This window comes from Mesitornis unicolor, unplaced genomic scaffold (genome assembly GCF_000695765.1).
Source record: "Mesitornis unicolor isolate BGI_N332 unplaced genomic scaffold, ASM69576v1 scaffold21323, whole genome shotgun sequence".
Lineage (NCBI taxonomy): Eukaryota > Metazoa > Chordata > Aves > Mesitornithiformes > Mesitornithidae > Mesitornis > Mesitornis unicolor.
The window spans coordinates 27,676-40,290 of NW_010175676.1; the positions used below are offsets into that span (position 1 = coordinate 27,676).

The 12,615-nt window shown below is 41.5% G+C and overlaps 1 protein-coding gene across 1 annotated transcript in view; it reads right to left on the bottom strand.

Annotated features, from left to right (window-relative positions):
* The window catches only part of LOC104538329 (glycogen synthase kinase-3 beta), a gene marked incomplete at its 5' end in the record, with an annotated part of 90,491 nt that overhangs the window by 23,244 nt on the left and 54,632 nt on the right, over positions 1-12,615 (bottom strand). The window contains one exon of the mRNA XM_010181490.1: positions 2,423-2,518. Within this exon, the coding sequence (XP_010179792.1) occupies positions 2,423-2,518 (96 nt within the window). The remainder of the gene's footprint in view (positions 1-2,422; positions 2,519-12,615) is intronic.

Genomic DNA, 12,615 nt, shown 5'->3' on the forward strand with positions numbered 1-12,615 from the left:
GTCTCACAAGGATGAGCCAGGCTCTTCTCGGTGACAAAGAATGATAAGACAAGGGGTAATGGACACAAACTGGAACACAGGAGGTTCCACTTAAATTTGAGAAGAAACTTCTTCTCAGTGAGGGTAACAGAGCACTGGACCAGGCTGCCCAGAGAGGTTGTGGAGTCTCCTTCTCTGGAGACATTCAAAACCCGCCTGGACGCCTTCCTGTGTAACCTCATCTAGGTGTTCCTGCTCCGGCAGGTGGATTGGACTAGATGATCTTTTGAGGTCCCTTCCAATCCCTAATGTTCTGTGATTCTGTGATTCAGCTTAGATGGCAAAGGTTTGTGCTTTTGAGGGACTCTAGTTACATACTTCTTCAGCCATCCCTTTTCTGCTCATTAGCCAGCCAGAGATCAGAAGGGCTTTTTCTCCCACGCTTTCCAATCCTAGGATGCAGAAGCTCCAAGAGGAAGCACATGCCCACTGCCATCAGATGTTGCACCAATACAGCTGGGTAAGGAAGACAAATTCTACATAATACTACTGTTTAAATATTTCATGACTCAACACGCTCAAAATGTTGAAAGTAAAGGATCTTCAGAAGTAATACATCGAGAGGATGAGCATCATGCCAGATAATCCATTTTGTTAATTTAGCATTTGTATAATAAGAAAAGCACAGATCTCATAAATGAAGTATCATGTAACCCAATTGTATTAAACTGGTTTAAATGCTATTCTACACCCAGTCGATATCAGGAAAGAGTTGTGTGCAGAATGATTCCAGAATAAGAAGCTATGCTGCAAGCACAGCTCTCCAAAACTAACTGTGCCCTAATGGAGAATGCAGATCTGATCTTTTGGCAAGCTCCTCTCAGTTCTTTGCAACTGACTTAGTTTCACTCGTGATCCTTTAGAATGACCAAGTAAACATTCATATAAATAGAAGGAAGTCTCAGTTCTTTCTTGAAGCTTCCATTTGCTAAAAGATCTCTCTGACAGACCATCAGGTACATACAGATGATTCTTAGGACTATTCAGACAGAAGAGGAGTTGCATTGCCAGGTTAGATGCTTAACTCCACGTCCTACAGCACATCTCTGTACTTCTACCCTACTGCATATTCATTCAATCTCCCCTAATCCAAACACCTTCAATGCAGGACTTCAGACGAGACTCTAAAATTCAGTGCTTAAGGCTTTTGGATTTAACTCTTGAGACTTTTACCATGATGCAATTCAAAACTGAAGAGAACACTCTCAGGAATTTCATTTGCCCTAATTTTTTCCCCTGATAACGTAAGGTATTAAAACGCCTCACTGGATTTACTGACCTCTCATACTATTACAAATCACTTAACCAACACACAGAAGGAAGTCTGATACAGAAATGCAAACCAGGGATTAGTGGGGAAAAGGATAAAACTGAAGTGGTGGAACCTATCACAAAAATAGTGACTTGTAATACCTGGCTTGGCATGTACCTATTAGGTACATGGCCTGCTACCAATTAGCTCTAATCAGTTTATCCAGAGTTTCTACCACCACAGAGCATTTGGTCCAAAAAAGTCTAACCTGGACCTGTGCTCAGCTGGGAACGCAACACTTTCATGCATAAGCACGACCTTCTTAGCAGAAGGAAACCTGAGCTGTTAAGATGTGATGAGAATATGCTGTGACTACATCAGACATTTCTCAAGCAGCAAAAAGAAAACATTAACTACCCAGGCTTCAATTGCTTAAGACTCAATATTTAACTTAATCTGCACCCAAGAGGCTAATTAAATGATTAACTGTTACCCTGTCCCAAGTCAAATATTCATCATTCCTTGATATGTGGGAAGACAGCCTAATTGTGTGGCAATGCATTTGTTTCAATGCTAGTAATTTGATCATGGGGGTTATAATATTGTCTGCGTGTACTGCATGTGTCTCCTTGTGAAAGCTAGATTACAGGAAGTCCTAAGAAGCAACTCCAAGAAAAAAAACAACCTCCCTCAACAGCACACCTATAGGAGTATAAACATAACACTACCTATGAGAGAACCAGTTAAGAAAGTGACTGTCAGCCCTCATCACATTATATGACAGCATTACCAAAGTGTCACTGGAACACTTTATCATTTGTAGGTGACTTTTGTGTATATCCATTTATACTGAGACATGATTTAGATATATTGCAGTCTGCTATAAATACACACATCATCATTATAAAAAAAAAAAAGCCACAACACAAACACCCACCTGTAGGCAACCCCAAAAAACCTAGACCAACAGATATTACAGTGCACTGCTTCAGTACCTTCCTCCTATCTATGTCAAAAGTTATCGGGTCCCCCAGCTTAGACTGAAAGCCACAACACCACTGAACAAACTGAACTCCTTGAATGTTTACTTTCAGCCCACATGTCTTTATTATTCAGTTCATACAGACTCACCTTAGTCCATGGATGTGCCTTAATCTGAGGGAATTTGAATTCAGTATAGTTTGGATTCATTTCTCTAATTTGCTCCCTTGTAGGCGTTCCCAGAACCTAGAAAGGAGAGAGAAAAAAGGCGAATTGTTTAGATAAGCTTCTTATTCATATGGAAATGAAGAGCGCAGTATAACCTATCACATATTGAGACAACTGAAGTCGATCTGTGTAACTAGTAAGTTAATACAGAGTTCAGAACAAAACAACAAAACTTTTGCAGAACTGTTTAAACTGGAAGGGACCTCCCTCTCCTGGGAGCCTCTGATCCAACCCTCCTGCTCAAGCAGGGTCAGCTAGAACAGAATGCCCAAGACCACATCCAGCTAGGTTTGTGGCATCTCCACAAAAGGAGAATTCACAACCTCTCTGGGCAACCTGCCCCAGTCTTTGACCACCCTCACAGGAAAAAAAAAAATAAAACCCCAAGAATTCTTGCATTCAAATGAAATTTTCATGTGTTTTACTTTATGCCACTGCCTCTTGTCCAGTCAGTAGGCAGTACTAAGAAGAGCACGGCTGTTTCTTCTTCATTCCCTCCCACCAGGTATTTATACACACAAGACACCTGCCTCTCCCTCAGCTGTATCTGCTTCAGGCTGAACAGTCCCCGCTCTTGCAACCTCTCCTCATATAACAGATGCTCCAGTCTCTTAATCAGCTTTGAGGCCCTCGCTCCAACTTCAGTAGCCTCTTGCTGGCAATTCAGTCCATGCTCCGAGTCCAGTATCAAAAATTTAATCATCTTCTACAGTTTTTCACAATATTGAAGCATCTTTCTCAAACTTAGTGATATTTCATTGGAGAAGAGAGTTTGTTCTAATTAGACTGTTACAAACACCACTGCTGAACACATTCAGGGATTGCTGCTCGCTGCCTATGGCTGATTAAGGCTCTGCATTTTGCAAGTCATGACCAGCAGCCCTCTGACGAGCTTAAAAGATCAGTTACTGCTGAGGGGAAACAGACAGGTTTGTCCATCCATCTGTGTTTGTGTGTGTAGATGTCCCTCACACAACAACTGTGTGGGTTTTGGTGGTGGCTCCCCACCATAATATTACCACATGGAAGATAAACTTAGTTTAAACCTAACCCGGAAGCGTCTAAAATGCATACCACCTCTGGTTTACTTTTTACGAATTTATATTTCTCATTCCCAGAATCTGCACAATGTTATTTATACACGCAAATTAGCAGTTGTATGAGAAATAAAACACAATTGCTCATCTCTCTGTAGGGGTGGACAGATTTTGAAAGGACTTTCCAAAACCCTTCAGGGAATAAGCCGGACAATTCAGCATTAGTGCTTTCTGTTCAGCTAACACTAAGCATAAGAGAACCATTGCCTTCTACCTATATATAACAACTGCAAAGCACATTCAAGGAATCCTGTCGCCTTCTGCTTGCACCCAGTTGCTGGGCATCCTTTGGCTCTGCAGAGAGAAGTGGAGCGGGCAGAGGGCAGGAGTTGCTCCTCTGTGCTGAGCTCAGGTCCATCTTCCTATAGGAACCCTGTAGCCACGCTACTCTCTCCCCGTGACAAATCTCTCACCATAAAGATTTGGATAATGTCACCACCTCCTCTCATGAGACCGCACTGTCACCATCAGGAAACCAATGATCTACAACATAACCTTAGCACTCTGCCTTACTGCTTGATAAAGAAATATTTGGTTACATATTCTGGTATCTGCAAGCATTTCCATTCTGTTAGAAGAGTGGAAATTACACAAGAGTCAGGTAAAGGGGTAAAAGAGCAAGGTAATTGCTGTTTAGTTATTTTTGCAACAGAGAAACAGAGATTTCTGCATCAGGTATTATGAAAGCAACTTGGTATCTCTTTATTATTTAAAATACGAGCTGTGTGACACAAACTAGAATACCTACCCACAAAGCAATCTTTTAAATAAACAGCAGCGGCAGAGGAAATAAATCCTGCAACTTGTTCAGTCAGTTGCTTCTTAGATACCAGATTTAACTGACAAGTTGTACAAAACAAACGATCACGTAACTCCCACCTTCTCATTGCTAACCAGGATTTAAGTGCCACCTACTCTAAAGCCAAGGGTTACCTTCAGAGCTGACAGAAGATCTTTCTGTGTGTGTCTGAGAACACCAGTTTTGCTCAGGTGGCAGGAAAGAGGGTGTTTGCAGGATGCCATGCACTTTGCTCAACTTTCAAAGCAAAAAAAGGCTGACATGAAAATGTGCCCTTTCCCTGCTGGTTTTCTGTCTGGTTTCCCCAGAGCACCAGCCACCCAGCTGCCAGCCTGCCGCACTCAAAGCTTTGATGACTGCCACTCTTTAAGCTTCTCAGTTCTAAAAGATATGAGGATTTCACATCTACAGATATTTTCATCTCCATTCAGGATAAAAGCCATTTTCAAAACCCTGGAAGTTTCTTGAATGAGTTAAATTAACTTCCTGAAAAAGGACAGGTAACTTGTATTACTACCTCACCATTTCTAACAGCTATGTTTTCAGGCCTCCACAGTATAAACAGGACTTGTTTAAAAGCACATTTACCTTCTTTCCCCTTCTCCCACGCAAAAAATTTCTTTAATAGCCTAAGAGACAAGGACTAGATTTTTCTTTTTATAGCCAAAATTCAGGAAACTGGCTCAGTTCCCAAGGCTGCTTAGAACAGAAGCCTACACAATGCAAGTATCTTTATTTAAAGAGTGGTTAAAGCATCAGAGAGAATTCAGATTAGACAGGCAAGGGCAACTTCATGGAAGGACCCATGGACAATGTCTATCCACACATTTCACTAACAACACAACTGTAACTTCAAGTTATGGGAGGGAGCAACTCCTAGATATGAGTCTTTGGCACACAAAATAACTGTGCAAAAGGAAACATGACTTTCAGTAGCCATTCAGTGTATTTACTTTGTTCTCTCTGGACTGTAAAGCCGCATAGTGCTTTCAATTTGTACCGAAGGCAGATTAAGGCAAAAGGGGAAAAAAAAGGAAAGTAGATTGGAATAAGAACAGAAGTTTTAAAGACTATGTCAAATTCAAACCACAATCCAGAAGAAAACTGTGGAATGAATAAAGTGGTAAACTATAAAATTGTACCGGTACTTGACATGTCTGAAAGAGATCCTCTAGTGGATCTCCTGGCCCCTCAGGACCACTACACTGTTTGCTACATTATTTTGAAACTGTACCTCACTGGTTCACACTGAGTTTTCAGTATATCAGGAATACATTCAAGTAGCTTTGGTGAGTAACAGCAATCATTTAAGTTATTGCAAAAACCAGGCAAGCCTCTTCTTTTAAAGAAGTCACATATGTGACTGCTCTTTCATTTGAAATGCAAAGGAGAAGCATAAATTACTGTGCTCATTTTTGGCAGAATTACTTCATGAAACAGCTGCTCTTGCTATACAAACTCTGAAAATACTATGGAGCAGATGCTCCTTGGAAAGAGGTTTCGCAGAATGGCTGTGGTTGGAGGGAACCTCTGGAGGTCACCTGGTCCAACCCCCTGCACAAGCAGGGCCAGCAAGAGCTGGCTGCCCCAGAACATGTCCAGACAGATCCAGCTTCTGAATATTTCCAAGGACGGAAACTCTGCAACCTCTGTATAGCATGTTCTAGTGCCTGACCACCCACACAATAAAAATAGTGGTCTTATGTTCAGACTGAATTTCACAGGTTTCGATTTGTGCCCATCGCCTCTTGTCCTGTCATGGGATGCCACAGAAAAGAGCCTGGCTCCCTCTTCTTTGCACCTTCCCTTCAGATACTTCCATACGCTGATGAGATCCCTCCTCATCTTGCAAAGGGTCTAATACTGAATGATTCAGATTTATGCAGATTAGTACACACGATTCTACTTCTTGGGGATGGTTTTATGAAAGGTGATATTGTTAAGGAAAACACAGTTGTTGTTTTTTTTGGGGGGGGACTTTGAAAAAAGGAAGAAACAAAGCAGAGTATATACTAGAATAATAAAAATGTAGCTGTCTGATGGAATCACCTGTATCTGAAATGAAGATTAAACTTTTGAGTTAATTAAGGAGGTCTATGTGAAACTACAAGGGCTCTTCCTGCAAGTGAAGACTATGGGTTAACCAGTCTCACTCTTCATTCCCAATTGTCATCATCAACTCTTAAATAAAAATAAATAAAAAGAAACTTTATCTACTAAGATTAACTAAAGAATACACTTGCTGGGAAATCAAATACTGCTCTGATTCTCTTAGGACAACAATTGAACACAATAGGTTACAGAAGTATTTTCTGAAAAGTTTTTCCTTTACATTTATCTGTAACAGATTAATGTATAGAAATAAATAGAAAGCTCCCCAAATAACTTTTATTCCAGGCTTCAAGAAGGGAAGGTAATGGTACATATTTCAAGCAACTGAACAGAAGCTACAGGCTCCCAGTAATGTCATCCTTACCAAATAAGAAGGGGAGACTTAGGAACCTGGAATAAGCCATGAATTTGATTGCAAATAGCACAAAGATCTTCAGCCTATATTCTTGCAGTTGAATTTTCATAGGAGAAAAATATGGATGATATTCAGCTTCTAAAGACGCCTCAGCCACACCCCAGTCCTGCTGTGGGACAGCTGCTGTCCACACCTGGCTTCACTGCACAAAACTGCGCCGAGCCATTGATGACCAAGCTCACACCATCGCAGCGCCAGAGGAAGAGGAAACTGCAAGTGGCTCAGCAAACCCCAGGGCCCTCTCCGACAGCCACTGTTACTGCTAAATCTTTTCCAAAATGTACCAATCAGTTAAAAGTACAGGGACACTGAGGATTCAGAAGCTCCAGCTGGTGATGACTGAAGTGAACTGGAGGGGAGAAGGTGGTTATTTAAATCAGAAACCTCTAGAAAGCCACGGGTACGGCAGAATAGCGCCTTCCTTGGGAAAACTGTGCAAGTTTATGAGGAAACATGCTCCAGAAAGTCTGGTGTGTATGGCTTACCAGATGGCATCATTAATACTTCTGCAAACATGTCTGCACCTCTTCAGAAAGTTGTGAGAGGTGTGCCAAAAATTTATTTTAAAAAATCATGGTGCTGGCATCTCAAGCAGTAAACCTGGGTCAGCTTTGAAATAATACTTCAGGAGGTCTGTGGTAGAAAATGAAATAAACTTACCAATTTTCTACACACTTTCTTTCAAAAACACACAGCTATGCATCAGGAACTGGAAGAAGCCTGTTGGCTCAGCTAACATGAATATAATCACTCACTGACTTTTTTACACTGTAAATTCTGAAAGTGATGAATTACATGAGGCACAGGAACAGCCAAGTTGTGATGTGGGGGCATAGTGGAAAAAAATGCCAGGAAACTTCCCTTAGGGGTGAGGAGAGAGGACCCACGTGAAAGGCTGTGTCAGATGCAGGCGGGTCCTCAGCACAGGACCACATCCAATAAAGTGAAACCCACTCTCCTACTGCTTATTCCCCCGGAAGAGATGGCTCCTCTCTCCCCATTAACTACTGCAACTGAATTTATTTTATTTCAAAAACTGAGCCCAAAATAGTACCTTGACATTTGAGCATGAGCCATATAATATAATTGCAGTCTATACTTAGCATTCGGCTCAGTAAAACTGTCAGAGACCAAAAAGTTACACATGGATAGGATTCCTGATACTATTAAGCTTGTCTTTCAACACATTTTTTCCCCTTGCCTCATTCTTAACCCAGAGAACTATGGGAAAAGGATTTTATTATTTCTCCTAAATTACCACGAAATGCCAGTTTTGGTTCAAGGAATAATCACACAGTCCAGTAGGAACCAAAAAAACCCAAGCCAACCAAACGAAAAACCACCTCAACCCTTTCCTACAGTTTTCTCAAGTCAGCTGATGCATCTCATACTCTGGATTGCAGCACAGGAAAAAAATATTTCTGATAGAGACAACCCAAGGCAGATTGGCAGATACTGCCCTCCCATGTCCCAAGGTTGCTCAGACGATTCTTGCTGCTTCATTCTTCTGACAGATATGAGGTTTTCGTGTCGTCCCCCCGTCCCCCCCCCGTCCCCCATTTTTGAGAGGAGCAGGGGGAAGGTACTAAACAGAACCATTCAGAAGATAATTATTATCTTAGAAACTAAGATTCCCTTTTAGTACAGGGAATAAGGAGTAATCACTGTCTGTGGGAACTGGGGTTAAAGATGTTTTAGTTTGGAGGTGATATCACAGTTTTCCCTTGATACTTTCGGGGTGCTGCAGAACTGGGGGATAGGCAGGGATCCCCCCACCTCCCAAGCTTTCACAGGGGGCACAGCAGTCCCACAGACAGCGCTGCTGCCCTGCAAGCCATGCACGCAAGGATTTATGGAGGAGCCTGCCCTGATTGTTTCTTGAAAAGATCCCTCTTGTGGTCTGAAAGCTCCTTTTGAGCTGTATCCAGCATTATCCCACTTGCTCAGTGGGTTTTAAACAGGGAAGAGGCAACTGGGCTGCAGGGAGGAGGAGGGTTTCACCCTTCCTTTGGGGACAGAACTGTATGACTGCTCTCTGAAGTGTACCACTTGCTCATATATGATTCCTTTATGCGACCACTGATGAAACCTGCGCTGACACTGTGCCTTCTTCAGAAATGGAGCACATTTCTGAAGGCGATGTCACTCAAAAGCCAGAAGGGGCATGAATTTTAATGCATGTGTCAGGTTACCCACTTGAGATACTCCCAGTGATGGGATAACCCAACATTTGGAATAGCTAGCAAGAGCTAAAAATAAGGAGGAAGAGTCACCATTCAAGATCAAACCTTGGAAAAAGCACAGCACAATTTCTCTCCTGTAATAGTCTAAGTGTTCAAGAAGAATGCACTTGGGTTAAGCTATTACTTCAGACAGAGGTCTAAGACAGCACTTCCCCATATCGAACAGCATATTTCCAGGGGTAAGTGGTCGAAGATCTCTTTCTCCCAGCCAGATTGAGAACATCTGGAAAGACCATCTTTAAAGAAACACAAAGAGAAAAAGAAGGTGACTGTCTTCTGATTCACACGAACGTGGTGCTGTGGCTCTAGAGAGGCACAGTTTTTCAGAGCAGTTGGCAAATACACAACAGGCCTTGAGAAACTCCAAGTACAAATAGCTGGAGAAGATCTTGCAGGACTGCATGAAATGAAAGAGTGGGAACACTACTGAGAGTGAATCAAAATCTGTCAAGAGTCAAAAATGCTTCTGATGCAGCAAGGGACTGAGGACATTGGGCACACAGGCTGCAGGAAGGACAAGCTGTGCTGGGCTGACATGTCCCAGTAATTCTATCTTCACGAACGCAGCTACCAAGGAGTTGTCATCACGCACTGCATGAGAACGGAGGATTAGTTTAACGTGGTGGCATTTTCGAGTCATCCTCCAGTCTAATGCAAAAACTTCATACCCAGGTGTAGCATCCAACTGCAGTGTTGTGGAATGAACTCTGAATAACCAAAGCTGAGTAAGCAAATGAAAAGGCAACTGAAAAATTTATCTTGGCTTGAAAAATGCTACAAGAGTGACTGTCATTCTTAGTCATCCTGAATCGATAGGAAGCAGAAGTTTCTAAGCTGACCTCTCCTGCAGTGGAATCAAGTAGGTTAAAGGGATGAAAGTCAGATGCATTTCCAAATGTGTGGATATATTTTTTTGTTGTAACCCTTTGTGGGAGTTTAAAATACTCAATTTTTTCTGTCCCAAGTTTCAGACAAACAATTCCAAGGAAGCTGTCTGAAAAGCTTTACTCCAAAATAGTTCAACAGCAGCTCATTGGTCCCAACCTGCCACCTTCTCCAAAGTTTCTGGCTGTTCTACAACTGGTAGAACCCACAGCTTTGCTTCTCCTACAGCCAGCTAGCCTTATAATAAGTCTATGCTACAAAGAAAGCTTTAAATAGTAGTATTATATGGCAGCAAATGGCAAAAGTGGACACAATCTGTAACAGTATTTTTTAAAAATTAATCCTATTCTAAATGTTATCTTATACAACCTAGTGGTTTACATGTTGTGCCCAAGACTGCTGAATTGCGTATGTCTTCAACTGTACTGAGGCTGTAAAACCCAAGCTTGCTGAATAAACACAGGTTGCAGTTTTGAATGCTAACCTTTCAAATCTAAGTCAAATTTAAGCATCATGCTTAAAAGCATGGAGTGGAGAAGAGAAGTATGCTTTGCAACTTCTTTGCAGGCTTGAAACACAAATCTGCTCAATTTGATTACTGGTCACTTTGAAGGGATACATGATACATGACGGGACAGATCGTTGCCACAGTTGGCAGAAAGGAAAATTGAGGACCTCACTTTCTACTTTTTCCTCTTTCTTAAAAGGTGAGGAAAAATACTTGAAATTTGAGGTGAACATGCTGTTCTCCCTCTACTCCCACTGTGAAAAATTCTTGTCAGTGGGTATGGCATTACAAGGGGAGCATCTCCTTGTTCATGCACTTTCCTAGACAATTTCTTATGGCTGTTGAATTTGAATGAGATCTTCTCAATTATAACTCTGTATTCTCACCTCAGCCTTCTGCCAGGGCTTTTCTGAATAGCGGATACAAAACTTCACAACAAGATTTGGTAGACAAGGGTATTGAAACACTTCTGCAGTCTGTACTCTTTTTCTTCCAGTGCTGCCTTGAGAATCTATGCTGTCTTAGCAACTAATATATAGGCAGAAAAATATTCATGGAACCCACCCATTCGGGCTCACATTTTCCAACACGCTTCCTTAACGGTTCATTGAACACGCTTTTCTGTGATTACTGCTGTAAGATTTATAACATTTGTTCTCTCAGACTTTCCTAAAGCATAGTCTCAGTACTGTAAATTTTTAATTGAAGAGACCAGGCTTACTATAAAATGGAGTTATGCCTATATTTTTTTTTCCGCTTATTTTCTACACGTAGGGGGCTATATATCTAACAGAAGATGAGGAAACCCCAACACAACAAGTGTGGATGTTCATCCATTCAGTATCCTCCTTTCTACATTTAAAGAAATTATTCAGAAGTTTGTTTCTGTGGAGGTAGAAATCGTAATCTCAAACAATCATAATCTACTGAAGCACCAGACGTTACACCGGACACTCCTTGTGCTGTCATGAGAAATAACGTTAGTTTGCCAGCACTACGTATTCAGCTATGAATTGGTCAGTAAAAGTTATCACACCAATTACGGTAGTGTCATTTAAAGAAATCACAGATGGTACATAGGCTATCAGCAATTTTATTAAAGTACTCCTCTGCTTCAATACAACTCAAGTGTAAACAAAGCAAAATCATCACAATCAGAGCACATATGTGCTAGAAAATTATTAGTTCACAGACGATTATTTCCAGTGATGCAGAACTGAAAACATCCAACTGACAACAGCTTCTAGCAAACTCTGAATCAAACCACAATCTCACCTTGGTAAGCAGGTCAATGAGAGGACATCTATTTCCTGATTATTTTACTTCCACATTGTGAAAATCAAAGCAGCAGTAAGGCAGAGCACTATGGTTTTGCTGATAAGGCCTCTCTACTCTCACATTTCTGACTGAGCCACAGAAGGACTTACAGGACTGTCACCATTACACAAACACAAAAAGACCAACCATTACATCTGGTTTCTCAGGATTGCAGACATTAATCAAGAAACAAAACTGGACTTTTTGAAAACATCCAAAGGCAAACGTCACAGGTTACTGCACAAACTCCTGAAAAACTGTGGCCATCTGAAGTGCTCACAGGGACCACTTCACATCTCACACAAACAGCGCAGCAGAAAGCGGTTCCCACTCCAAAACACTTCCCAAAAGGAAAAAAATTGCTACTTGTGCCATCAACAGCCCTAGCAGCCCTAATTCTGACAGCAACTGTGTTTTTTAACTAGAGTTTCCTATGTAAACTGACTCAACTTGGATATCTTGAGCTTGAAATACACTGGGCAGAAAGGCATTAATAAGAAACCAAGAGTCACAGGAGAAGTAGGTGAAAGACACAAAGCCTCCAGAGGACAGTTGCTGACTGGAGGGTTTCCATCAGGACAGACAAAAGCTCACTGTAACAGAAGCTCTTTCACTCACACATTTTGGTTTTGAGAGGGTTTTCACATGCACACCACACAAACGTACGTGTACCAAGGTAGCAGTAAAGTGGCTAAACCAAGTAGGAAATTCTCTTCATACAGTCCCCTTTGTGAGGATG